Source organism: Zootoca vivipara, chromosome 10 (assembly GCF_963506605.1).
Source record: "Zootoca vivipara chromosome 10, rZooViv1.1, whole genome shotgun sequence".
Taxonomy (NCBI): Eukaryota; Metazoa; Chordata; class Lepidosauria; order Squamata; family Lacertidae; genus Zootoca; species Zootoca vivipara.
In genome coordinates, this window is record NC_083285.1 from 50,434,547 (window position 1) to 50,460,684 (window position 26,138).

Sequence of the window (26,138 nt, forward strand, 5' to 3'; positions counted from 1 at the left end):
ATAGTCGGGATTGAGAATACTAAGAGTCAAATTTAGACCAGATTTTTTTAATCCATACATTGGTTGTGTGCAGGTTTTTGCATTGTGAAGCAGGCAGGCATTTCCTTTGAAGTGGACTTCCTTTGAACCCTCACTGCTATCTGAATTAAATTTGTTTATATTCATATGTGGCACAGTGCTGTGCATGTTGGGATATAAATGTAATAATAAATAAATAAATTGTTTACCTAGAAGTAGGCCTAATTGCATATTTTCAAACAAGTGCATATAGGATTTCAGCCTGAACAAACCTTGAAGCTCTAGGGTGCTTATTTTATTTTTATTTTACAAGATCCTGACATTTAATGTCTAGGGAGACTGGATAATTGGTACCAAAAACTGTGTTGACTTGAACAATTTGAAGAGCAGTGAAAGGTGATGGTGGTGGTTGTTTCTTTTGCCTGTGTCACAATAGTTAAGGCTTGATGTCAGCAAAAAGCTTCCCTGTGGATAACTAGGTTACTAGGATATAAGGGGAAATTCTATTTTAATTAGCCCAGTAGGTTGTTCAGAAGAGAGTTTTGCTACTCTCCTACATTTGTATATTGTGGTTCAGTCAGCTACATCCATTCTCTACTCAAGTCTTATCAGGGCTGAGCAATGGTCAGCAGTTTGAAATGACCAGGAGGCAGGATTTGTTCCAAGAGATTGGAATATAGGGGGGATAATGCTCCAAGTCAGGAGAGCAAGTCAGGGCTAAAGGACAAACCAGGACACAGAGCAAGGCAAAGGTCAGGCCCAAAAAAACAACCAAAAGATACCAGAATAACATAGAGCTTGGGAAGGTCTTGTTGCTTGGGTAAGCCTGAAAAAGGAAGCCCACATGCTCTTGCCTGTCCAGGAGAGTCCAGTGATCAGGCTGGGGTCTTGTACTCTGTGTAGGCCAGGGGCTAGGGGACCTGTGGCCCTTCTGAAGCTATTTGGCTCCAAGTACCATCCCCAACCAGCATGACCTTTGGTCAGGGATAATGGGGGTTGTAGTCAAACAACGTCTGAAGGGCCACAGGTTCCCAACCTCTTGCCTATGTAGATGCTGCAACCAGCAGTTCAGTGGCTCACCAATTTAGTGCTTTGTTCTAGGGAACCCAAGATACAGTCCGACCATGAACCTAAAATGGGCATGCATCAACTTCATTTATAGTCAGAATACCTAACCAAAAAAAGAAAAAAAAGGGAAAAAAAGAATGTGTATCTTGAAAGTTTAGTCCCAACGGGAAGACTAGCTTTATCCCAGAGAATTGCCTGAAGGCACTCTTGCTTGGGGTGAGTCCAGGGGTGTGGAACTTGCCGCTCTTTAGCCACATCATGGCCACTGCTCAGGAATGATGGGAGATGGAATCTGATAACAACTTGAGGGCTACAAATCCCACATCCTTGGTATATAAGGACCTACGTAGTTTAAAATAATTAGCAAGGTAATCAAATCAAAGAGTGTTTGAAATTAATGTTTGCAAGTGCTATTGGCTTATTCCTGCTGCCACACATGGCTCCTTCATTACCGTATACAGCTAAATGCCAAAAAGCAAAAATGCCCCAAGTAAAAGCTACAATTGTGAAGTGTGAAGTGCAGTTCTTTACAACAGTTGAGTATGTACTACATGGTTGCTTTCTGTTTTCCTAGCTTTATGAGTTGCCTTTTCATAAATGTGAAGTGTTCTTGCATTCATATCCTCGAGCACTTGGAATACTTTGGCTTTTGAATAAATGATTGTTGACTAGTGTTCACATCTGGACTGTGGCAAAGTCTACTAAGGTGATATAAAATCTTATGGCAATCTGATCCACTTGCTGTTAGGCTGAGTCTTCAGTAAAATATATGGGTAAGGCTAAAAAGGGAAAGCATTCACAATACAGTTTACAGAAATAAAAAGTTTTAAAGCACTTTAAAACACAACCCATGGATAAGCGGTATTGCGGTCAAACACTCTACCCATTCTTATTTTATTTTGTTATATTTCACAAAGAAAGCCCAGGAATGTCCTCTGCACTGATTTTTGCATTTTGACATGTCAGTGTATTAATAGTAATTTTGCTTAACGTGAATAACTTACCTTTGCCTTCCTTCCTTTTTTTAATAGATGACATATATTTGGAACAGCAGAATATTTCTTCTCTTTTGCCGAGTCAAAGCACCATGGGCAGCATGACTCACGAAGCCTTAACAAAAAGCACAATGGACCCCAAGGCAAATAGTGTGTTTCCTGAGGGGTTGCCGTCACCTGTTACCTCTCCTGAGGTGACCTCATCGGACCAAGAAGGAACAAGCAGAGCCTCAGCTGGACAAAATGTACCACTGTTGGATACTTTGGTAACAAGCAACGAAGCAGTCTTAAGTAATGATGGATTGATCAGCTCCTTTCCAAATGCACAACAAACCCCTTCATTGAAATCCTTTACAGAGGACTATCATTCAGGTTCCTTCCCAGTGAAAGCAACAAAAGAATCCTTGCAAACTTTGCTTTTGGCGCCTTCATTACCTGCCATCTCTTCACTGGACTACCTGGAAACACTGCAAACAACATTGCAAAGGGCTGCCTCTGTCCCTCACGTTCCTCTGCCCTCTTCAGAGCCTTTTGACACGGCAGGTGTAACTCTGACTCCGAGCAGAGACTTGCTGATGTCCTCTACGTACTTAAGTTCTGTTGCATCTGAGGCAGTGGATGCAATGGTTGGAAAAGGAGGAGAGAGTTTGCTGTTTTCTGCGCAATCCTCAGCATTTTTGCTTTTGGATACTACTGCGAAAGGGTCATCCTTCTTCCTGCCAGATGTTTTGACAAGTACTGACACACACACTGAAGCTCGCTATAGTATTAATAGCAGTAGTGTTACAGGAACTCTAAGAAGCTCGTCTGTCCTGAACGTTTTGAATGAAATTCCTGTTTTGTTAACTAACACGGGGACTGATATGTTTTCAGTTCCGCTTCCTTTCGTTTCTCCCCCTGCTTCCCCAGCCTCACTTTTGACTGCCTCCAGTAGTTCTTTTAATGAGGAATTGTTTACACGCGAGCTTTCCTTTCAATTATCCAGAAGTACAGCATCAGTTTTGCCTGACGGTTCAGAGAAACAAACTCAAGTTGAGTTCTTCAGTGACGTTGCAAGCCCAGTGCCTTCCACTAGACCATATGCTTCATGTTCTTACTGTGACTTCACCTCAGTTCTCTCAGAGCCAGTCTTCTCAGTGGCACCTTCAGAAAATGATGTGGGCTCAGGTGATTATGTTGAGACACCGTCATTCACGGCCTCTGAGGTAAAAGGTATTGCGCCACTTACATCCATAGTTAGTGACTTTTATGACCTGCAAGAGCCTCCTCCCGAAGTCTTCGATACTACTTTCCCCTCAAGACCTGTTGTTTCATTCTCTTCAAGGTTTACAGAAATCTCCATGTCAAATGCTGTGGACATTAGCCTTAAAAACATAATATTTACATCACTTTTCCCTTCCTATGGCCGGTCTTCTGAAATAACATCCTTGGAGAGTGTTCCTGTCAGCTTTCCCTACTCTGTAACTGAAATGGTTATGTCTAGTGCTGTAGAACTATCCTCTCTCCTTGCCACGGTTCCCCTTGAATCTGCCTTCACCGAAAATGTGAACACACCACCCATGACAATCAGGAACTCAAGTTTGGAAATATCCGAATTAATGCCATCAGAATCTACCGTTTTCCTTAGCAAAACACTCCTGGGTTTTCCCACAGAAGAGCCCGTTGTAAATAGATCAGACATTCCATCCAGCCTTCCATTAACACCTTTTCCCTCTGAGCCAAATGGCTTCTCACATTTGTCATCTGCTAGAGCCACATCTTTCTTGATAATGCCAAGTGATTTGACAACATCTTTACCTCATGTTTCGCCGACATTCCTTCCGTCATCTGTGTTTCTCGACAGTTCTTCTAGCTGGGGTTCAGCTGAGCTCCCAGCTGTTGACATCACAAGCATAGAGGCATCCCAGACTTCTTCATTTTTTAATTTGAACTCATCTTCCGTTTCAGTCACACATAGTTCGACAACTGTGCCATCATCAAGTCTCTATACGAGCTCTATGTTACTGGAACCAACATCAATCTTAGTGATGGAATCTGAATTTTATTTTACCTCACCTTCCACACAAGCTACCTCTCAGTTTGAGTCATCACCCATAGCTATTGATGCAACCGTCCCTACACTGGTGCTTCCCACTTCTGTCCCAGAGCCTGTTTTCACCAGCAATATATTGGAGGATGAAATGCACGCGACCTCGTGGTTCACCTCGTTGCAGGCAACCCCCATCTTGACATCCTCATCCCTTTTATCTACTATTACCACAACTACTGTTGAGGATGCTGGTGCTACTGCTAACCTCGCCTCGGTTTCTTCATTTACTGAGGCAACTGAGACCACAATGTTTTTTAGAACTACCCCTTATATGCCACCGTTGGCTACGGATGTGAGCAGTGTTGCCGCTTCCGCTACTGAATCAGTGGCCATGGTGTCTTCATCTGCACCTACTGTGATGCCTCCATCTGTGATGACCTCTGTTGAATCTGGAGCTCCAACAAGAACTACTAGTGTAACTGAGTTTACCAGCATGACAATCTCTACTGCCACCACCTCTAGCAGCACAATAGGCCTTTTGACAACTACCAGCAGTACACCAAGCTCTTCTGCAGCACCTACCACTTCTGCTCTGGCCACAACTCCAGAAGTTACAGTGGCAACCATTCCAGCTACCATTCCAGCAACCAGGCGGCCCTATGTTTGTGACATCACAGTCCCTGATAAATATATAGTGAAAGCCGGTAAGACTTCCCACCCTACCCAGATCTGTTGTTGTTCTTGTGTTATTAAAAGTTGTTCCTTAAAATCCACAAATTCATGCCATTTTGCTCAAGGAAAGTGAACTACTTCTGTCCTTCCAGGTTGTGAATGTCATATACTGTTTATTTTGCACAGCAATACTAATATTATTCATTTAAAATATTTCATACGCTGCCTTTCAGTTTAATTCTTTACGGAATACTAATGTTTTCTGTCTCGGGCCAGGAGTGGTGCAAGTAGGTAGACTGTAGTGACCTTCCAGATGTTGCTGGACTATAACTCCCAGCATCCTTAACCGCTGCCGCCAAGAATCTTGGGAACTTTGTTCAGGGTGCTGAGAGCTGTTAGGAGGCTGCCTAATCCCCTCACAGAGCTGCAATTCCCAGAGTGGTTTAAAAATCAGTTCCTCTTTCCCAGGGAACAATGGGAATTGAAGCTCTACGAGGCGAAAGGGGTCTCCTAACAACGCTCAGCACCCTTAACAAACTACAGCTCCCAGGATTCTTGGTGGGAATCCATGATTGTTTGAAGTGGTACGATACTGCTCCAAATGCATAGTGCAGACGGAGCCTGTGATTGGGTGGCTGTCCTTCATTGTTCCCTATATTTCTGATGCTCAGGCATGGAGGAGCTTTGTTTATATAGCCAAAATGACACCAACTGAACACAGCAGGGAATTACTGGCATGCTTGGGAGAATCACCAGGTTTGCAGAAGTTTTTAAAAAAAACATTCAAGGAAAAAAATATTGAGGGTGGGTGGGCACCAAAAAAAACACCAAAAATGATTCAGTCAGGACTGGGCATGCTCAGTGGACATTTTGTTGCAGTACCACTTGATAATCGCAGGGTTACCTGCCAGGAAGGCCAAATAGTGAGGGATTCCCTTAAAAGCCTGCTTAGAGGCTGCGGCTGGTGTCTGCTTCCTGGGAAAGCCAGAAGCATGTTATGTGAGCACATCAGGTAGATTGCTGAAGACAATGCAATGTTTTTGCCCACTAACAGTGCTGCATAATTCTCGAAACTGCATCCTCATCTTGTGCCTAGGGATGCGTGAAAACCACAATTTTTGAACTTTTTTTTTTTAAAAAAAACCCCCACAGGTGTTATTTATGCTTCTTATTTATGCAGGATTGATGGGATGCTATGTTTCAAAATACCTATTAGCGTTTCTGACTGAAAATGAAATATGGATAAGGGTGGAAACTCCAGCTCCCTGTAGTTCTCTGCAATCACTTTTTTTTTAGAGCTGTATGCGCATGGTTTGAACAAATAATATATATATTCATTGATTCAAATTTCTAGTTCTAGCTCGGAAATCTATAGTAGGAAACATCAGCGAATCCATCAAAGAAATCCTGAGAGCTGAATTTAGGAGGCTTGTTGAACTGGAGGTAAGCAATATCAAACCCACTGTGTGCTGCGTGGCTGCTATTAATAATTTGTTTAATTATTCAGATAATTTGTTTCATTATACAGCATCACAGGAACACTTGAGAGATATGGGTGTAACTGGATATATCATCCACTTAACTGGTATCTTGTTCCTCAGCGTTAGTGCTGTTGCATCATTCTGCGGTGCCCGTGTAATGCTGTGGTTGTGATGCATTGATATACGGAATAATTGGCATGCACCTTCCTCATTTTCTCGTCCAAGAAGTCCCAGGGCAAGGCCTTCAATCCATTTGTCTCACTAGGTCACAATATTATTAATATGGTGGTTTTCTAAAGTATAAGCAATTTCCAATTCATTTACACTGCAAACTGTGATTAAAAATTGATCTCTGGGCCATGATAGGCCTGCTTCTTTTGAGAATAATCCACAGAACCTTCCAAACTTAGGTTCATCTCCTGGCAATCCCTTATAATGCTAAAAAAGAGAGGACCTATTTCTGTGCACTTAGTCCTGTTTCTGTTGCGATTGGACGACACCATTGCATGCTCACCATCTTGGGAGGGCAGCTTTATTTCCAAACTGCAACATTTATGTCTGGGGTGTTCTCAACTCCCTCAAGAAAAAAGACCCATGCCTTGTGATGGAATACTGCCAAGGTTAACTGCTGTGCAGCTTAATAACCTACACTAATGAATTGTTGTCAGAGATCCTGGAAATGCATTCCCTAGTGTGAAACCTGCTCCCTGCTAACAGATTTGACTTTACTGTAAGGCTCTGCACATAAACAGGTTTATGAACAGGGAAACCACAGGTAAATAATGTGCGTTCCAGGGTTTGCTTTCCTTACATCTTGCATTTACTGCTCACAGATGTTTCATTTTTATGATGTGTTGTCCCGGGGGTAGTTCTCTTAAATGCAGCACCGTGGCAAAGTACACTTCAGAAAACTGAGGTGTGTGGTTGTAATTTAACATTCAGGGCTCAACACCAATACAAGAGATGATGATGATGATGATGATGATAATGTAAAGTGATAACGCTTTCAATGCAACATCTTCTGGCAGTGAAAGGGGGTTCACACCTTTTAGCCCTACAAAGGTCTTAATTATGACTATGACCAAGCTTGGATTGAGTTTGCACAAAGAGAGATGTCAACATAAAGAGATTATTAGATTATTCCTTTGTAAATTGTCACCTATTCTTAGACATGCATTGCTGTAGCACCACCCCAAGAAATGCTATAGTCATGTTAGGTAAAGGTAAAGGGGCTCCTGACCATTAGGTCCAGTCGTGACAGACTCTGGGGTTGCGGCACTCATCTCGCTTTATTGGCCGAGGGAGCCGGCGTACAGCTTCCAGGTCATGTGGCCAGCATGAATAAGCCGCTTCTGGCGAACCAGAGCGGCGCACGGAAACGCCGTTTACCTTCCCACCGGAGCGGTACCTATTTATCTCCTTGCACTTTGAGGTGCTAGGTTGGCAGGAGCTGGGACCGAGCAACGGGAGCTCACCCCGTCGCGGGGATTCGAACCACCGACCTTCTGATCAGCACGCCCTAGGCTCTGCGGTTTAACCCACAGCGCCACCCACGCAGTCATGTTAGTTGGGTGAATTTCATGTGTGTTTAGGAATGTAATGGGCTGCCTTATACTGAATCACATCATTGGTCAGCACTCAGTATTGTCTCTACTGATGGGCAGCCCCTCATTCCAAGTTTTCAGATCAGAGTCTTTTCCAACCCCATCTGGATATACCAGAAATTGAACCTGGGACCTTTCGCATGTAAAGCATGTGCTCTATCACTGAACTTTTGGGGGGTAGATTGCGATAGAACTGTGGGGACTTCAGCCCTTGAATCTGCAGTTGATTCCATTCCTTTATCACAGTGCCAAAATACTGTGGTCCCATTGCACTTAGGTTCTGTTGAAATCAATATGAAATTAGTTCTGACTTCAGTCCCATTAATTGCAGCAGGATTTAAGAGCAACTGACTTGGTTTTGATCCAGCCCTGTACATTTAGGTATGCAGGACAGAAGATATGACCCCTCCTGTGTAACCTCCTTGGTGCTGAACAGCACACTCACCCCTATACAATCTTTCTGTTTTGCAGTGCAATAAATAATGCTCCTTCTGGGATTTTTGGAATTCTCATTCCCCCCTTTCTTTTTAATAGGTTCATAGATTTTCTCCCAAATTCTCATTTCTGGTGACCTCGGGTCCTTTTGTTTACACGGCAATTGCTGTCATCAATGCTCTTGTGGACAGCAGCCTTCTACGCGGGCAGATACCTCTCATCTCATCGCTACAACCTTCTTTCCCTGTTCCAGACCGCAAGTTCCAGGTGCAAACTGGTAAGCTGAACTGTATCACCCTTGTGTTTTTGCACTGCACACAAGAAAAGAATCACTTGGCATTATTGATCCGAGATCTGTTGTGGGACAAGCATGGGCTCTTTCCTCAAGTTATATGGTTTGGTGTGTGTGTTATATCTCTCACGCTACTAGGGGCCAGTGTTCGTACTCACTTCACTCGCAAATCCCGCCTACCCGTCAGCTCCATCCCTTAGCCAATCCCCTCCCTTGATATCTGGCCAGCCCCACCCCTTAGACCAGGCTTCCTCAACCTCGGCCCTCCAGATGTTTTGAGACTACAATTCCCATCATCCCTGGCTACTGGTCCTGCTAGCTAGGGATTATGGGAGTTGTAGGCCAAAAACATCTGGAGGGCCGAGGTTGAGGAAGCCTACCTTAGACATTCTCCTTTTCACCTTCACAGCACTGAACACAGTACATTGCCATCGTAGCTTGTAGCCACTGATCGCCTTATGCTCCATGAATTTGTCTAATCCTCTTTTAAAGCCATCCGAGTTGATGGCCACCCATTCCTCTTGTGGTAGCAAATTCTATAGTTTTAAATATGCACTGTGTGGAGAAGTACTTTGAGCACTTGGTGTAAAGACAGGGTTTAGTGTTGATAAATAAGAGCAGAAGGATAATTAATGGCCAAAAGCAAAGGAAAGTGTACAAAAACAGCGTCAAAGTATTCTATCATTCAGGTCCTGTATAGCATAAGTTCAGTTTCTACATGGGCTTCCCCGTGCAACAGATTGCAGAACGTGAGTATTCACATAAAACAGCAAATATATGGTACAGATGGGAATCAAGAAGGTTCATTGAACTTGGCATGAGTTTTTTTGTGGGTAGGAACAGGATTTGTGTCTGTGACTGTTTGGGATGGGGGTGGGCACCGGAGTATCCTGTAATTCTCAAGCTAACCTTAAATCTAGTAACACAAATATTTGTTTTCTCCTCCTAGTGCTTCAGTTTGTGCCTCAAAGTGTTGACGTTAGGTTCTGTAACTTCAGCCAGCACATTGAAAAAGGGCTGACAATTGCATTTGGGGAGGTGAGAAAACATCACCAGGGTATTTCCAACTTCAGTGTCCAGGTAAGATGACGACTGTGATGTTGCTTGTTATTATTGCAGTTATTCCCAGCAGATGAATGGCTGTTCATGGCAGAACCATGACTTGAGCTGGTGCCTTTCTGATGTCACACACCGGGTTTTTAGCCATTGCACTAAACTAGCAAACAGAATATTTAGACAAAGTGGATACTCTATAAAGCTGCCTAGACAGTAAGAAAAGAAAATTCTGAATACCCCTTTTGGAAAAATCACTACGCTAGAATCCAGAGGTATATCAAGCAGCTATAGGTATGTTGTGTCAGAGTAACCCCATCTCAGCCAGACAGAAAATTCCATTAACTTTTGTTTAACTTATGTCCTTTGTGATTATTGTATTTTTAGAATGGTGGGTCAGAGAAAGAGGAGCAGGGCTAATGTTTTGTTTTTTGTTTTTTGCTTTGCTCTTACCCGGTCTTTTCAGATACTGAATATAACCCTGGGTAAATCTAGAGCAGTGTTTCGGCAGGGCCCTGTGCAAATTGTTTTTGCCATCCAAGAGAAACACAGATTCTTGAACGGGTCCGAAGTCAGTGAGCTGCTGAGGAACCTCTCTGTGGTGGAGTTCAGTTTCTACATGGGCTTCCCCGTGCAACAGATTGCAGAACGTGAGTATTCACATAAAACAGCAAAATCTTGTTTTCCTGTTGACCTTTATTGCTTATTTCTTGTAACATGTTTATTATTGTTGTTGTTGTTGTTATTGTTATCCTCTCCAGCGTCATGGTTCCCATAAGGACCATGTCCAATAAGGAGGCATTATCTTCCCATCAGTCCCTCCCCCTTAGCTTACAGGATTAAACTGATGAAAATTCTGATTGCACAATTCTGATATGGCAGAATTGCACAAGATCTTTAATACAGTGGTGCCTCGCTTAACGAATGCCCTGCTTAACGAAATTTCTGCTTAACGAAAGGATTTTTCGAGCGGAGGTTGCCTCGCTATTCGTTTTACGAAAAATTCATATAGCGAATCACAGTTTCCCATAGGAATGCATTGAAATTCAAATCAAATCAAATCAAATCAATAACCTTTATTAGGCATGACAAATTCAGAAGCTTCAGAACAAAATTATGAGTAAAACATTCACATTATAAACTTCATGAAATAAAATACATATTAATTGATTTAGTATTTTAGAGCAATATATCAATTTTCAATTAGCATCCCCTGTTCCTCTCCACAGTGGCCCAATCTCTCTGCGTGAACCGAGCACAAAAACTCAGCCACCACTAAAGTAACTCCATCATTATTATCTGACAATAACCCCTGAATAGTTGGCATTGCTGCGATCGATGCATCCACCTGCAAAGCATCCAGCAATCGTCTTCTCGCATTAATACTGTAATTACAGGAAAAGAAAATGTGGTCCAATGTATCTGGTTCATTCTTCCCGCATTTACATAAACGTTCGGCTTTTGGGAGAGCTAGATATCTTCCTTCTGTCTCCATAGAGGGGAACACGTTGAATCTAGCCAACATGAAGAGCCTGCACCCTTCCTGACTCTTCAAGTTTGCCATATATCCCCCTTTAAAGTCTCTACACATTGGGAGGTTCAGGTGTAATGGGGAGCAGGTGCTGCGCCCCGCCATCTCAAGTAAGTAGAGGGTGCTTTTCTCTATAAGAGTCTTTCTAATAATTTTCCAGACTTCTTTGGGGTCAACGTTTTCAAAATCAGTTATCTTTGAATTAATGCATTCCTATGGGCAAAAAAAAAATTCAAAAAAAATTCAATGCATTCCTATGGGATTCGCTAGACGAATTTTTCGTTATAAGAAAAGACCCGTGGAACGAATTAAATTCGTCTAGCGAGGCACCACTGTAGTTAAAACAAACTGGGGCTGCTTAGTGCTGTGTGTGTGTGTGTGTGTGTGTGTGTGTGTGTGTGTGTGCACGTGCTGATCTTTCTAGTAAATTAAGCATCAGAAATATTGGGGGAGAAAAGAGGTTCCAAGGGGCTTCCTGCTGGAGGAGACTCTTGAGGAGGATTGAGAAAACAGCGACAAGAGGCTCCTTTCCTTTCTTCCATTACCAACATGATTTTGAGGTGTTTTAAGCTGAAGCTGAAGGTCACTTGAAGGAGGCTTGGAGAGAGGAATTGCCTTAATTTGCAGAAAGCCTGGCACACATGTACGCCCCCACTCCGACCTCCACTCAGTGCACTAAGCAATGCACATAACCTGTGCAAATCTGCTCATGTGAGAAGTAAATGGAAGTAGGAAGGAAACTCCTTGAAAAGTCACCACACATGTCACATCAACTAAAAAACAACAACAAATGCACTAAGGAGCTTCCAGTGCCAGTTGTGACTGCAGATGTATAAAAGGTTATTTTTTTTCCTTACCGGATTTTCTCTCAGTAAGGGGAAATCAGGGTTGAACTAATTAAAAGTGTGAGCTGGTATTTTGTTTGACTTCGAACTTTGTGTAGATGTTAAGCAAAAAAAAATATGAAAACGAGTAGCCCTGAGCCCACAGTGAACTGCCGCTTGGAAGTGCTCGGGGATTCAGCCTTCTGGGTGCTATTAAACTCTTTAAAAAACAGCAGGAGAAAAAGCAGCCGTGGGGCTCCCACAATCGGGTCTAGTTTGCCTGTAAATTCACCGAGACTCCACAGCCTTAAAGTTTGCTGGGGCCCTGCTCTGGGGAATAGAACAGCGAGGTTTCATTTCGGAAGGAAAGGAATAAAGAGTAAATTATTCCGCTGTAGAAATTTACGTTTAGAAGCAGAAGCAGTTCTCGTTTTGTGCAAAGAAGAACATAAGATTTGTTGTTGTTGCTGCTGCTTTTCTATTGCCTTGAGATACCTTATTCCCAAAAGTGGTGCTTTAGGGTTGCCACTGTGTATATCTAAGCAGGAGACTTCACCACTTTGCAAATAAAATAACAAGCTTTCCAATTTTGTGCTTTAGCTTCCTTCCCCTCCTCCCATTATGCAAGCATATAATAGCTCTGTGGGAATTTAATTAATTTAGTTTAATGGTCAGAATGTAGAGCTGGCAGTGATTATTATCTTGGCCAATTGACTTTCCCCAGGACCTTGGCCAATTTATTTGACTGTCTCAGTATGAATTTTAAAAAATAGCCCCTTGATTCCAGTCTGTTAGATTTCTGGGTCTTTTTAATACATGTTTCTCCACCCATTCCCCTTGTTTCTCCCCTCCAGCTGTTTACTACCCTCAGTTGAACACAACTCACTTGATGAAATCTTCCTGGGTAAGAACAGGTAAGTACAATTGTAAGACTAAATAGCTTCATCTGATAACCTCTGTTTGGCATCCATCTGTCTCGGGAGACATCGGAGGCACATGCCATCTGGGGGTGAAGTCAAACTGTTGGAAGGTCTTAGCCAGATAAGATAAAGAACCCATCATTAAAGTTCCTTTACATTTTAAAAATGGTGGCTGTGGTTTTGCATGGTAAGGAGCAGATTAACCCCCATCCTCACAAAGTGCCCTCAAAAGGCCCCCCCCCAAGGCCCCGCCCCATGGGGAACTTAACCAGAGTGAACAGAGGCAGCACAGGTGGTTCCTGTGGCCCTGGGGGTGACCCAGGAAGGGCATCTGAGAACCAGCGAAGAACTGAAGCTATTGATGTGGAGAACTCCAGTCTAAGGCAGAAAGGTTTGGGCTGCTTGGAGATGACAGCGCAGAGTTCTGCTGGGGGTGGGGTGGGGTGTCTTCTCCCTCTACTAGGCCTTTGAGTAGACCCTAGTTTCCAAGATACAAGAATATGAATTGCCATTCTTCTCTTTGTATACAGTGGTACCTCGACTTACGAAGGCGATCCGTTCCGCGGCGGTCTTCGGAAGTAAAAAACTTTGGAAGTCGAAGCTTCCATTTTGCGCTTTGCACATGCGCAGACATCTTGCACCGCTTCTGCGCATGCGCAGACCGCACGCGCAGCGAAAATACTTCCGGGTTAGCGGACTTTGGAAGTCAAAACCTTTGGAAGTCGAGGCATTCGTAAGTCGAGGTACCACTGTATTTAGTTTGCCTGTAACTGTTTCTTTGGTTGCTGTGTCAGAAGCCAGGTTATTTTCAAAGGAACATGAAGACAGAGGACTAGGTTATTCTTTCGGAGTGAGTAAAAAAGATCTAGTGTGACTAAAGAAGAAGAACAACTTTTGATAACCAGATTTCAGACTTATATGTAAATGATACACATTACAGAACATCAGTTAGGAATGATACATCCTCTAAGGCAGGCATCCCCTCCAGATGTTTTGGCCTACAACTCCCATGATCCCTAGCTAACAGGACTAGTGGTGGGGAAGACAGGAATTGTAGTCCAAAACATCTGGAGGGCTGAGGTTTGGGGATGCCTGCTCTAAGGCTTCCCAACACCCCAAGGATTTCAGATGTTTGCTTCACTATGGCGTTCCGTTAACTAGAAATTGCCTATGATGTGAAGCTTGAAGTTCACTGCTATTATTTATTTTCTCTCTGAATGTTTATTTCAATGTAGTTGTCCTTGGTGTCGTCAACCAGAAAATTCAAGAGGAAGTTTTCCAGGCTGAGATGGAGCGGAAGTTAGCCCAGTTGTTAAGTGAGGCCTTGGGCAGAGGGCGGATATGGAAAAGGGCGACTTTTGCTGGGAACAACGTTGTGCAGGTATTAAAGTTAATTGAAATAGAAGCCTAACATGGGGGAGAAAGCATAAATCACACAGGAGTTGTTGATCTGTGATCAGCCCACCACCACCACAAACAACCTTGGAATTACATTTTATTGGAACTTCTATTTTTAATTTGTTGAGGCTTAAAGGGGAGTTTTGTTCCTCACTTTGGCTTGCATAAACAGAATTTTAATTAATTGGACTGAGTGGGGTTTTTCCTTACTCCCTTTCTTTCATTCTTGCTTCAAATAGATGACATTTTTGCCTCTTTTCTTCTCCTTCCTCTCCTATGCCCCATCAGTCTCCAACTCCTCCTCATTCTCCAAACATAGAAAATATCAGGGGTTGTTTTCTTCCTAACACATGGCAAGCTGAAGCCAGAAAACATTGCCCTGTTAATGTTTCCATGAATGTTGAAACAGATGGTCACGAATCGGTATGTAACTTAGCAGAATACTTCAGAGAGATGCCAGATTCTTCAGAAGTTTAAACTTCTTCCCCCTCCTCCTCCCTTTTTGCAATATTCTGTGTAATTTGGCTGCATGTTATTTCACCTCATAGATTAGTGGGGAATGTAAGAATGCATCACTTTCTGTTCTGCCCTCTGTTTGTCACATGGAGCCCTGTTTCTGTTCTGCTGCATTTCATCTTCTGCTAATAGCTACATTATCTCAGTTGCCTGCTGCGGTGAAATCAAGTAACTTGCATAGCTAGTTACAGAAATTGTGTGAATGATGTTGTCGTTGTGTTACTCCCTCCCAGCCATTTCAAAGGAAACACAAAGCAGATAGTGGGCCAGGGGAGACCTAATCAATTACATATTGTTTGCGGATGGAAAGCTGCAATAACAGCAAATGCTGCTTATATTCATTGAATTGATTTCCATTCCTGACATTGGGCAGATAAGCAAACATTGGCAGTTTCTGCTCACCTTTCCATTTTGGTTGCATTCTCCAATAACCTTAGATATAAGTATGGTAGGACTAGCAAATTGGTGACCTTTTTTTCAATGGAGGATGAAACAGAGGCACAGAGGTGTTCTGCTCAGGGCTGGAAAAAGTTCCTAGGTCTCGACTTCAGGTTACTAGGACCTCTGTTAAAATTGAATAAATAAGATTTCCCACCCAACCTTCACTAACTTGCTAGGCATGCTGCCGACACTCTGCGCCTGTTATCTTCAACCACATTTTCTAGCTGGTACGGGCAACTCCCTGTTTGCACGGGGGTTACATTCTAGGTCACACGCGTGTCAGTGGTTGCACGTAAGCCCGTTCCACCCCCTGTTCCTCCTCTGCCCCCTTCTGGGGTTGAAAGTGGCGCACGTGTGGGAGAGGCCATAGGTCAAGAGGATGTGTGCAAAATGGTTGCCGTCTGTATTTTAATTTTTTTGCTCCAAGATATTTAATTTTTTTTCCCTTACACAGCAGTGGCATCAGTGTGCACAGTGCCTTACAGTGTTAAATCGGCATCAGCACACCTTTTCTAAGGAATTTCTAATCCAAAACAGGTAGTGGAGGGAGAGAGATGGGAGAGGTAGGGATAAGTTTGTGCACAGGTGCTCTTAAAGCAATTGTCACATGCCCCTCTACACAGGGACAGCATCTGAATACAAACCACATTTCAAATGTGGGAAAGTTTTTGTTTGGAGGAAGAGCAGCAGAGATAGGCAATTAAAGTTCCTTTCTGTGAATGCATGTCCAGTAGGGTGACCAGTAGTGGACTCTTTAGACTGCAACTTAGGGCCCCAAATCATTCTTCATATACCTATCCCTTTTTGTAAGAGGCTGGAATTCTTAAATTATTGTTTTTGAAAGATGTTTCCATGCTGATGAGACTGGTAAGTTTTAAATCTTTTCTGTTTTTTAACCATTATTAATTTCTTGGTGTTTTTATTAGCTTTCTGTTCTCAGTTTTGTTTTGAGATTTGGTGATCTGTTCGCTCAAGTGCTGAAGTTACATTAGAAATTTGTGTGAGTCAGCCTGAGCATTTTATGGAAAGGTGGCAATAAATAAATGGCTGCTGTTCTAATCCCAAATTTGAGATTTATTATTCTGCTGCTGTGTTATGTGCTATATATTAATTGAGTAATGTGTTATTGTTTGGCTGTAATGCTAAACCATAGTTCAGTGTTACAAAACATGATGTAAGCGGACCATAAAACTGCTAGCTCATTTGCAAAGCTAAGCAGGATCTGGTATGGTTTTGAATTGAATGGGAGACTGTATGTTGAGATCCCTGCATTACAGGGGTTTGGACTAGATGACTCTTGGGGTCCCTTCCAACTCTACAATTCTGTGATTCTAAGCCTGTTCATGCCTTGTGCTTGAGTGCTCACCCACACTGCCTCCAGAACAACTGTGAGGAAGAAACTGGAAGCATCCATTTCTAGGTTGAAACAAACCACAGTTCGTCATTGCACCTAAACCAGGGACTGCTTGTACTTTAAATTACAGTTTACTGTAACCAGGGTCAGAAAACACCATTTTATCTTGGCTTGTTTCAATAAAACATAGTTTAAACTTAGCAGTTTGGCTCTGTTCAGATATAACAACAATTAGGTTAGCCTGTTTTGGTCATGTAGTGGGTATAGATATGAAAATTAATAAATTGGAGGGTGAATGTGTGCTATACCCTATGCTAGCAACCTGGAGGGAATGTACTACTAGTAGTAAAATGACAAGAGAATCTTTTATATCTATATACCTGTCTGAAGCACTCAAATATATTTTTCATGGCAATATTCATAGACCTAAATTTGCAGTGATGATAACCAGAAACGACAGAGCTGTCACAAACTATATATAATAGTATCCTAGCTATCTTCACTTAAATGTACAAATGCACTTTCCTTCATCCTCAATTACATTTTAGGGTTTGAGCTTCAGTTGGTATGGGGAAGAGAGTTTGGCACAGTGGAGAGGAAATCAGATAATAAATAGCTACCCCAAATGTATTTCCGAAGAAGCATAATTTCTAGAATTTAGAATCCTATTGCTTTTTATTGCTAGAGCATGTTACACAAAGTTTGTGGAGCTGATATTTACAGCAAAGCCCAGAAGCACTGCTATAACTAAAGGTTTGTCAGTGATCCCATTGTAAATTTGACATTTCGAAAAATGTTACCAGTGCCGTAAATAACATTGCTAACTGAAAATAAATTCACAGACAACATGCATTCTTCTTGTGTTTAGATCTTGATAGCAGAATAGCTAGCTTTATTGAAAAGACATATCAAAAATAATTTTCTACTGAAATTAACATAGAACTGACCTTGTGCTATGTAACTCCACACAGGTTCATACAGCTTTGAACCGTTGATAACTCTTTGCTCAGTTCCCCCCTCCCTCCCTCCCCCCCCCCAATTTATGAGATTACGTCATGTGTCTGGTGAAATGGTCTCTGGCCCATGCAAGTTTATGGCACAATAAATTTGTCATTCTCTAAGGTGCCTTTGGAATCTTTGGTGCTTTTGCAGTAATTGTTATATCTCATTCATAACCAGTCCACTAAAGCTTATACCATAATAAAAGGTAAAGGGACCCCTGACCATTAGGTCCAGTCATGACCGACTCTGGGGTTGCATGATCATCTCGCATTATTGGCCGAGGGAGCCTGCGTACATCTTCCAGGTCACGTGGCCAGCATAACAAAGCCGCTTCTGGCGAACCAGAGCAGCACATGGAAACGCCGTTTACCTTCACGCTTGGAGTGGCACCTATTTATCTACTTGCACTTTGACGTGCTTTCGAACTGCTAGGTTGGCAGGAGCTGGAACCGAGCAACGGGAGCTCACCCCGTCGCGGGGATTCAAACCGCCGACCTTCTGATCGGCAAACCCTAGTCTCTGTGGTTTAACCCACAGCGCCACATTTGTTAATATTATATCCAGTTGTGATTTTTACTTGGTGGGAAGGGGTTTGCTAGCAAAAAAGTACAAATAGTGGCACCCAGTTTTTGCTGCTTACCCCCTGCCTCATGTTGCAACACTGTGCTATAATTCATTCTGTTTCAGAGGATATATCATACTAAGAAATAGTTTTTTGAGGGGGGGACGGGACTTAAATAGTTGCAGACTTTTGGGGGTGCGAACGGCACCCCGGAATGGATCATGTCTGCAACTAGAGGTACCACTGTATTTCCAATTGCAAAGCCTCATTCTAAACTGTGAATTGCCTTGAGTGTTATAGTTCCTCTTTCCAGCCAGACCATATTGTCTCCCCCTGGACATTTCAATCTTTGTCTGCCTTTTCTGGAAGCTGCCTACCAGCTTCTTTGGATCACAACATTCGCCTCTGATGCCAACTGGCCCTGAAAATGCCCTGTATTTATTATAAAATGGCATATATAGCTTAAAGATTTACTCATTTTAAAGCTCTCTACCTGGCTGCATTGTAAGACACAACTTTGATGCAGTTTTACTGTCATGATTAATCCACAGCCTGTGTGTGGAACGACATCAACTTTCAATATATTTCTTAAGAGATGCCCATATAAAATCGCAGATGAGACTTTCCATTCCTTCTGCTTTTGTAAAATTAAATCTTTATTTTTTTTAAAGATACTTCCTTCACTGGGCATTTACATGGGTGGGTTTTGTTTAGAAGCAGACAATACAATAGGAAAATTCTGTATCAGAAACCTGACCAAAGATGTGGCTGTATCCAACGGTGCCTTTGTGGTATGTGTTTCCACTTGCACAAGTTGGGACACAGCTTCTCTCTGACTCCCTATCTGTGCAAGCGCGGAGCGGTTTGACGCGTTTGCAAGCTGAAAGGACGCAACTTGAACCTAACGCAACACGAGGTATGACTGTACCAAAATACAAAAGCAGTGAGTTGGGGGAAAATAAGCAGATCAGGTACCAACACTTTCTTACTCTTATACCAGTACTCTGTGTAGTAATGCCAGTCATGTGATGTGGGTGTTGATGTGCCATTTCAGATTGTGAACGTGTCACGCATAGAGGAAGCCGACAGCCCAGTTATGCTGGTGTATTTTGTGGAGGACCAAGATGGAGAAAGACTCGGTGCTGTGAAGACATCTGACTTGATTAACAGAGTCGATATTCAGAGGGCTGCCATCATTCTAGGATACCGCATTCAAGGCCCAGTGGCACAGCGTGAGTCTTCCTAAGAAACACTGCGATAAGTGATCTCGTTCAGCATTTTTCAAAGAAGCTGGGGTCGACACATGCAACCATTTGTCACCCTTTGTTGTCATGCCGGGAGGGGGGGGGGGAGAGCAAGCCTGAGACTCTCCGTGGTCCGTTCTTGCCCCACTAAACTAAGTGCGGTATCTGAACGGTTGTCTTCATTCCCCTGTTGCTTCTTAATTTGGGTTTGCTTAGGTAACATAAAGTAGAGTATCTCATTGGTTGTATGTAAAATCTGCTACAACAGCAACAACAAAAGAGGGAACTACTTTAGGGGGACGCAGGAATAAGATGTGACAATGCCACTTGAAGAAATTATAACAGACGTGACTTCAGGCAAAATTAGTTGGGGAAACATATATTACAAACTATTTCCCTTGATTTTCAAACGTTATTCATAGGGCTGGAGCTTTTCTACATATCAGTCAGTCAATCTATCTTATGTATGTCAGCTATGCGTCATAATTAATTAGTGATTCCAGTTAATATCAGAAAAAAGATAGGAGAGCATATACAACAGTGTGAAGCTGAGCTGTCCTCACATTAAAAATAGCTTTAAACAGCAGGGATATGTAAAGTACATTGGAGGATTCAGTACCCTTAAGGCTCACAAGGCTTATTTACGTGTGGGTTTGGTTATGTAACATCTTCACAGAAAATGCAGTTCCCCATTTTGCTTTGCTTACTTTTTTTCTTATGCGTCCTGCTTTTCTTTCAAGAAAGTTCCATTGGGAACTGTGCTTTTTCCTGCAGGGCAAGCAGCATTGGGAGAAGGTTTGTTTTTTATTTTATTTACTGATTGCAGTTGTATTCTGCCCTTCCTCCGGGGACCTCCAGGGTGGGATTCGTGGTTTTCCCTCTCTCATCTTATCATCACAGCAACCCTGTAGATTAAGCTAAGAAATAGTGAGTGGCCCGTTATCATTAGTGAGTTTCATAGCTGACGTTGAAGCCCTGCGAGGGAAGCCCCACTGTCAGAGGGTCGTCGTGGCTACTCTAGAGTAACTCCGCCTGAGTCCAGTTTGTCTTCAAAGACGTTTATTGTGCTATTTATTTACAGTGTAGAGACAGCTTAAAAATGACCTCTCATCCCGAATCAGAATCCGACAATGGCGTACGTCTGTTCCTATGCCAGCAACGCTTTCCTTACTTCTTGCGCCGGAAGGAGTGATGCCGTTTCAGCTTCCTCCCTAAGTGGTCGGTGCCCTGGCTCTGCAACATCCCTGAGCGTCTGCCTGCATCCCTCCGCCCCCGAGCTTTCCCATTGTTCCTCCCTCTGATTTCTCTCCTCCTCCGAGTCTGTTCCTCCCCATCTGGCTGCTTCAGAACCACTGGTGCTCTCTGTACTTGACAAGGTGGACGTCAGGATGATGGGGGCTGGCTCCCTGTAGGGAGTCACCCTTACACCCACATAAGAGCACATCGCAGCAATCCATTCTTCAAGTAAGCCAAGGCACAAACTACTGTGGCAAGGCTTTCCTGGTCCAAGGATGGCCATAGCTTTCAAAGCAGCCACAGTTGGCAAAAAGCACTGCTAGCCATTGAGTTGTAGGCCTTATTCCCAGATATAGGAACCACTTACCCACAGCCTCAGAATTCAGCCTCAGATTATTGGCCCCCATCACTCCTTCCAGAGGAGTTGGGAGAGGCAGTATTCTATTTGTATCTCTGACAAGTAATGCCTGCACAAATTATAAGGATTTGGGGGTATTTACAAGTGGCTTTATTTCCCTTTGAAGGCAGTAGAATATTTTTTTTGTTTTACTGAAAATAGATTATAGTTTAAATATGTATAAATACAATAATTTTATTATATAAAACTGTGAGGGATTTGTTTTGCTCCACATCCTACATTTGTAAGAGTAGCTATAGGGAAGACGACTAAGCCTTTAAGCTTGTTATTAAGCTGTTTATTAATATATTTTGATACCTTATTCAGAGTTCTAGAAGAGGTAGCGGTTGCATTGACTTACAGAAGAAGCTTAATTTAATTTTATTGTATTCTTGTAATCATATAATTTGCTATTCAAATAAATACCCCTTTCAGTAAATTCTTAAAGATAAGTGCTTAAATAATCAAGAAAGCATGTCAACATGCAGCCCAGAAGACAGTTTCTCTAGACTTGCTGCATTGAAATCCTCTAGCGGCGGCCACTGATGCCTGTGAAAATTCTCAGCGCCCTAAAGGCGTGGACCTCTCCAGTCATATATACATACCACATGGAACAACATCTGTCCATTTGGCCATCCAATCACATTGCTAAAACTCTTCTCCTCTGCTGCTGGTATTTCCCTTCCCTCCTTGTCTTTTTCAATGTAGCACTCAGCCATCTCTATTGGCGTGCCTGTCCCATTAATAGCTGTGCGCCTGGTGTTTTCTCTTGCCACATTACTGTGAGAAGAGAAGGGACATTTGTCAGATGTCTTGCAACGGTTCAGAGGTTCAGGATTCAAGGCTAGGAATGGCGGTCCTAGAAACCTATCACTGTACCCTTTTCTCAAGTAATCTGCACACATTGGCTGGTATCACATGGATAGCTTCAATCTTTGTGCATCAGCCCTCCTTGTTTCTTGAACTCCATGTGATTTGCTCAAGGTGAACATGAGCTCTATACATGCAAACACATAAGACCTGTAATCAAGATCATACCTGATTTTCAATTCAGTTGCTTCTAGGACTACTGAGTGAGTGATACAGAGTGTACATCTGTCCCAGATCCAGAGCCAGTAGGTGGGGAGCAGACTATAAGCTTTCTTTCATTTTTTTAAAATGTCTAGCTCCTTTAACATGAAAGTTATGAAGCAAAATGTGCAAGCACACATTTGTGAGATATGAGCTTGCCTTTCGGTGATTTTAGCCAATAAGTAAAGTGAGCACTGTGGTTGATGACTGCTAGAGAGAAAATTAGACATGAAAGGGGAGACAGAAAAATAGCTTCAAAATATGCCAGGAAGCCCCATCTGCATTATCAAGAGAAGGAACTTCCTGGGTCATTTTGAAGCTGTGTAGGGGTTAGTCTTAGTGCCTGTGTTTCTTTCGATTCAAGACAATGGAAGAGGTTTGCTTGGTTCATTCTGAAGCTTTTTCCTTTTACATTTTATATGGCAGAAATGTTATTTGTTTCCCAGATAAAATAAGTGAGAAAGCCAGTATTTTAATGTAGCTGTCACATGGCAATAGCATGCCCACCCAAAAGCAAAACACAGCAGCAAAGACATGCTCTGTCTCACTCAAATATAATTGCATGCAAAAAAGTGTCCTTTTTCTGAGTATGTAAAGTCTTTTCTCTCCCCACCAAATATTTAGTGACTGTCACAGTGGCCGGAGCGGGCTACTTCAGAGTAACGACTCTACACAGCTCTGCATTTTATTCTTTTATTGGTGCTGCGTATTTACAGTGCTGAAGTCATTGCTATATACACGGAGCTAGGTGTTCAGTCGGGTTCAGAACCTCCGAATGGCTTTTGGCGCGTCTTTCTCCAACACAAAAGCTTTGGCAGACCCATCCTCTTTCCCCTCCTCTTTCTGCGTAATTCCGGAGTTGGGGGGATGGGTCTCCCCCCCTTATTTGCCCCTTCCTGTCCCACCTGGTACCCTGGCTCCTCTACCTTGCCTTAGCCTCGGACACGACTTCCTGCTTCCCCACTGGAATCGGAACTCTCTCTGCTTTCCCCTGTGCTCGGGGATGGGCTTGAACTCAGGAGGGGAGGGACTTCGCGATATCCCCTGTCCCTCACATCCACCCCCCTCCCAAGCTCTCCTTCTCCCCTCCCCAGGTCCCCCCCAGGTGTCGGTGACGACTGGAAGCCTAAGAACTCAGTACTTTCCGAGCCCGTTGGTGTGAACACCTCCCCCCAGTCCTGCGAGCCCCCCCCTTCCGCCTGGGAGGACGGGAATCCTAAAAAGTCCGTGGCGTCAGAGCTGGTGGGGGTAAAAATGTTCTGCCAATCTGCTTCTTCCTCTGACTGGGTGGATCTCAGTGACGCCCATACCTCGTCCTCTGGTTCCTCAAACTCCGCTTCCCAGCGCCATGGTGAACTGCTCTCCCGTGCTTCCTCCCCCTCCCCCTCCCTTTCCATGTGCCAGGGCTTGGGTCTGTGGGGAAAGAGGGCGTGAAATTCTTCTACCAGGAATTCCTCCTCTATCTGAGTGGCTGGGACCCATTCATTCTGTGACGGTGGAGCATCCTCCCATGCCATGAGGTACTCCAGGCCCCCCACCCCTCTCCGTGAATCAAGGATGGCCGTGGCCTCATTGAGTTGCTCCCTGCCTTCCCTCTCCCCCCCTCCCTCGGGGGTTTGTTCGCTGCCTCGGAGCCTGCTGCTTTCCCTGTACGGCGACAGCAGCGATCTATGAAACACTGGATGCACCCTCATGTCCTCTGGCAGTGCCAGCCTGTATGCCACCGGGTTTACCTGCTGCGTGACCGTGAAAGGGCCCAACCTTCTGGGTGCCAGCTTCTTGCACCTCCCTCTGGTGGGAAGGCCCTCCGAGGACAACCAAACCTTGTCCCCCACCCTGATGACCTCCCCCGGTCGCCTGTGGCGATCTGCCCCCTTTTTGTACGCTTCCTTGGCCCTCTCCAAGTGTTCTCTGAGCTGCTGGTGCACCGTCTCCAGCTCCTCTGCCCAATCCTCTGCCTGCGGGCCCTCCTCCTCCTCCTCCTCCCCCTCCCTCTCCGGGAAAGATCTGAGGTCGCGCCCGTAGTTGGCCTTAAAGGGCGACACCCCTGTGGAGACGTGCACCGCATTGTTGTAGGCAAATTCTGCCAGTGGCAGGCGATCCACCCAGTCCGTTTGCCTCTGGCTGACGTAGCATCTCAGGTACTGCTGCAGAATGGCGTTGACCCTCTCTGCCTGTCCATTGGTCTGCGGGTGCCGAGCCGTCGACAAGCTAACCTCCACCTGCAGGAGGTTCATGAGCCGCCTCCAGAACCTGGAAACAAATTGGCGGCCTCTATCCGAAATAACCCTTAAAGGTAATCCATGCAATCTGAATACGTGGTCAACAAACAGTTTGGCTGTCTCTTCTGCAGAGACCGCCCTGGCACACGGTATAAAATGGCACATTTTGGACATAAGGTCCACCACCACCAACACTGCGGTCTTGCCCCTGGACGACGGCAGGTCTGTGATGAAGTCCATTGACACTACTTCCCACGGCCTGTGCGGGGTGGCTAATGGCTCCAGCAACCCTGCTGGTGCTGCTCTGACCACCTTTGCTCGTTGGCAGGTGTCACAGCCCCGTACATAGTCTCTGACATCTTCCCGCACCCCTGGCCACCAGAAGTGTCTCATGACTAGGTGAGCGGTTTTGTCCCTTCCAAAATGACCCGCCGTTGGGTTGTCGTGCATCTGCTTGAGGACCTTACGTCTAAGCTGGGTGGTGGGCAGGTACAGTGCACCCTTGTAGAAAAGCAGCCCCCTGCGGTCTGTGAAGTATTTTGCCTGCTCCCTCCCCCCTCTCAGTTCTCTGAAGATGCGGGTGGCAAATTCATCAGCTGCTGTCAGTGCTGTGAGTTCTGCCTCGCTCACCACTGCTGCTCCGCAGGACCATGCTGATGGGGGGAAAATGTGCCTGGGTGCTGGTGGCAACTCCTCCTCCATGTACTCTGGCTTGCGGGATAGGGCATCCGCCCTGACATTCTGCTCCCCCGGGATGTAGTGGATGGAGAAGTTGAAGTTCGAGAAGAACTCTGCCCACCGTATCTGCCGCTGGTTGAGCACCCTGGCAGTTCTCCAGAACTCCAGGTTCTTGTGGTCTGTGCACACCTGGATGGGGTGCTTGGCGCCCACCAGGAAGTGTCGCCAGTGCTGGAACGCAGCGTGGATCGCGAGAAGTTCCCTATCAAACACTGTGTAGTTGCGTTCTGGCTGGGTCAGCTTCCTGGAGAAGAAGGCACAGGGTCTCCACTCTCTGTTGGCGTCCAGTTGCAACAGAATCGCTCCCAAAGCCTTGTCTGAAGCATCTGTCTCCAGGCGTAGGGGCGCATCCTGCACCACGTGGAACAGGTGCTGGTCTGAAGCGAACACCCTTTTGAGGCTTTCGAACGCTGCTTGCGCCTCCGGTGTCCACCGGAACTTCTGCTTGCCTCTCAGGCAGTCGGTGATAGGAGCCGTGACACGAGAGAAGTTCTTGATGAACTTCCTGTAGAAGTTAGCGAAGCCTAGTAGGCGTTGGGCATCTTTGCGCGTCCTGGGGCTGTGCCAGTCCAGGATGGCCTGCACCTTGTCCTTGTCCATCGCCAGCCCCTTGTCTGACAGCTTGTAGCCTAGGAAGTCCACCTCTTTGGTGTGAAACTTGCACTTCTCCAGCTTCACATACAGGTGGTTCTCCTTCAGGCGCTGCAACACCTCCCTGACATCCTTCACATGCTGCACTGGGTCATTGGAATAGATAAGGATGTCATCTAGGAAGACCAAGCAGTTCTTGAAGAGGAAGGACCCCAGGACGTGGTGCATGAAGGCCTGGAAGCATGCTGAGCCCCCTTGCAACCCGAAGGGCATCACCAGATATTCAAAAGAGCCCAGAGGCGTGAACATCGTGGTTTTCCATTCATCGCCTTCCCGGATCCTGATCAAGTTGTACGCCCCCCTTAGGTCTAGCTTGGTGAAAATCTTGCCCCTGCGTGCCGCTGTCAGTAGATCATCCACTCTGGGCATGGGGAAAGCCACTGG

General features: G+C 44.6%; 1 protein-coding gene across 1 annotated transcript in view; it reads left to right on the forward strand.

Moving 5' to 3' along the window:
• Nucleotides 1-26,138, forward strand: part of KIAA1549 (KIAA1549 ortholog) — a 110,231-nt gene that overhangs the window by 48,800 nt on the left and 35,293 nt on the right. Inside the window, exons 2-9 of the mRNA XM_035127547.2 lie at nucleotides 2,118-4,814; nucleotides 6,137-6,225; nucleotides 8,402-8,579; nucleotides 9,544-9,674; nucleotides 10,114-10,297; nucleotides 12,857-12,916; nucleotides 14,158-14,303; nucleotides 19,250-19,427. Coding sequence (XP_034983438.1) covers nucleotides 2,118-4,814; nucleotides 6,137-6,225; nucleotides 8,402-8,579; nucleotides 9,544-9,674; nucleotides 10,114-10,297; nucleotides 12,857-12,916; nucleotides 14,158-14,303; nucleotides 19,250-19,427 — 3,663 coding nt within the window. The remainder of the gene's footprint in view (nucleotides 1-2,117; nucleotides 4,815-6,136; nucleotides 6,226-8,401; nucleotides 8,580-9,543; nucleotides 9,675-10,113; nucleotides 10,298-12,856; nucleotides 12,917-14,157; nucleotides 14,304-19,249; nucleotides 19,428-26,138) is intronic.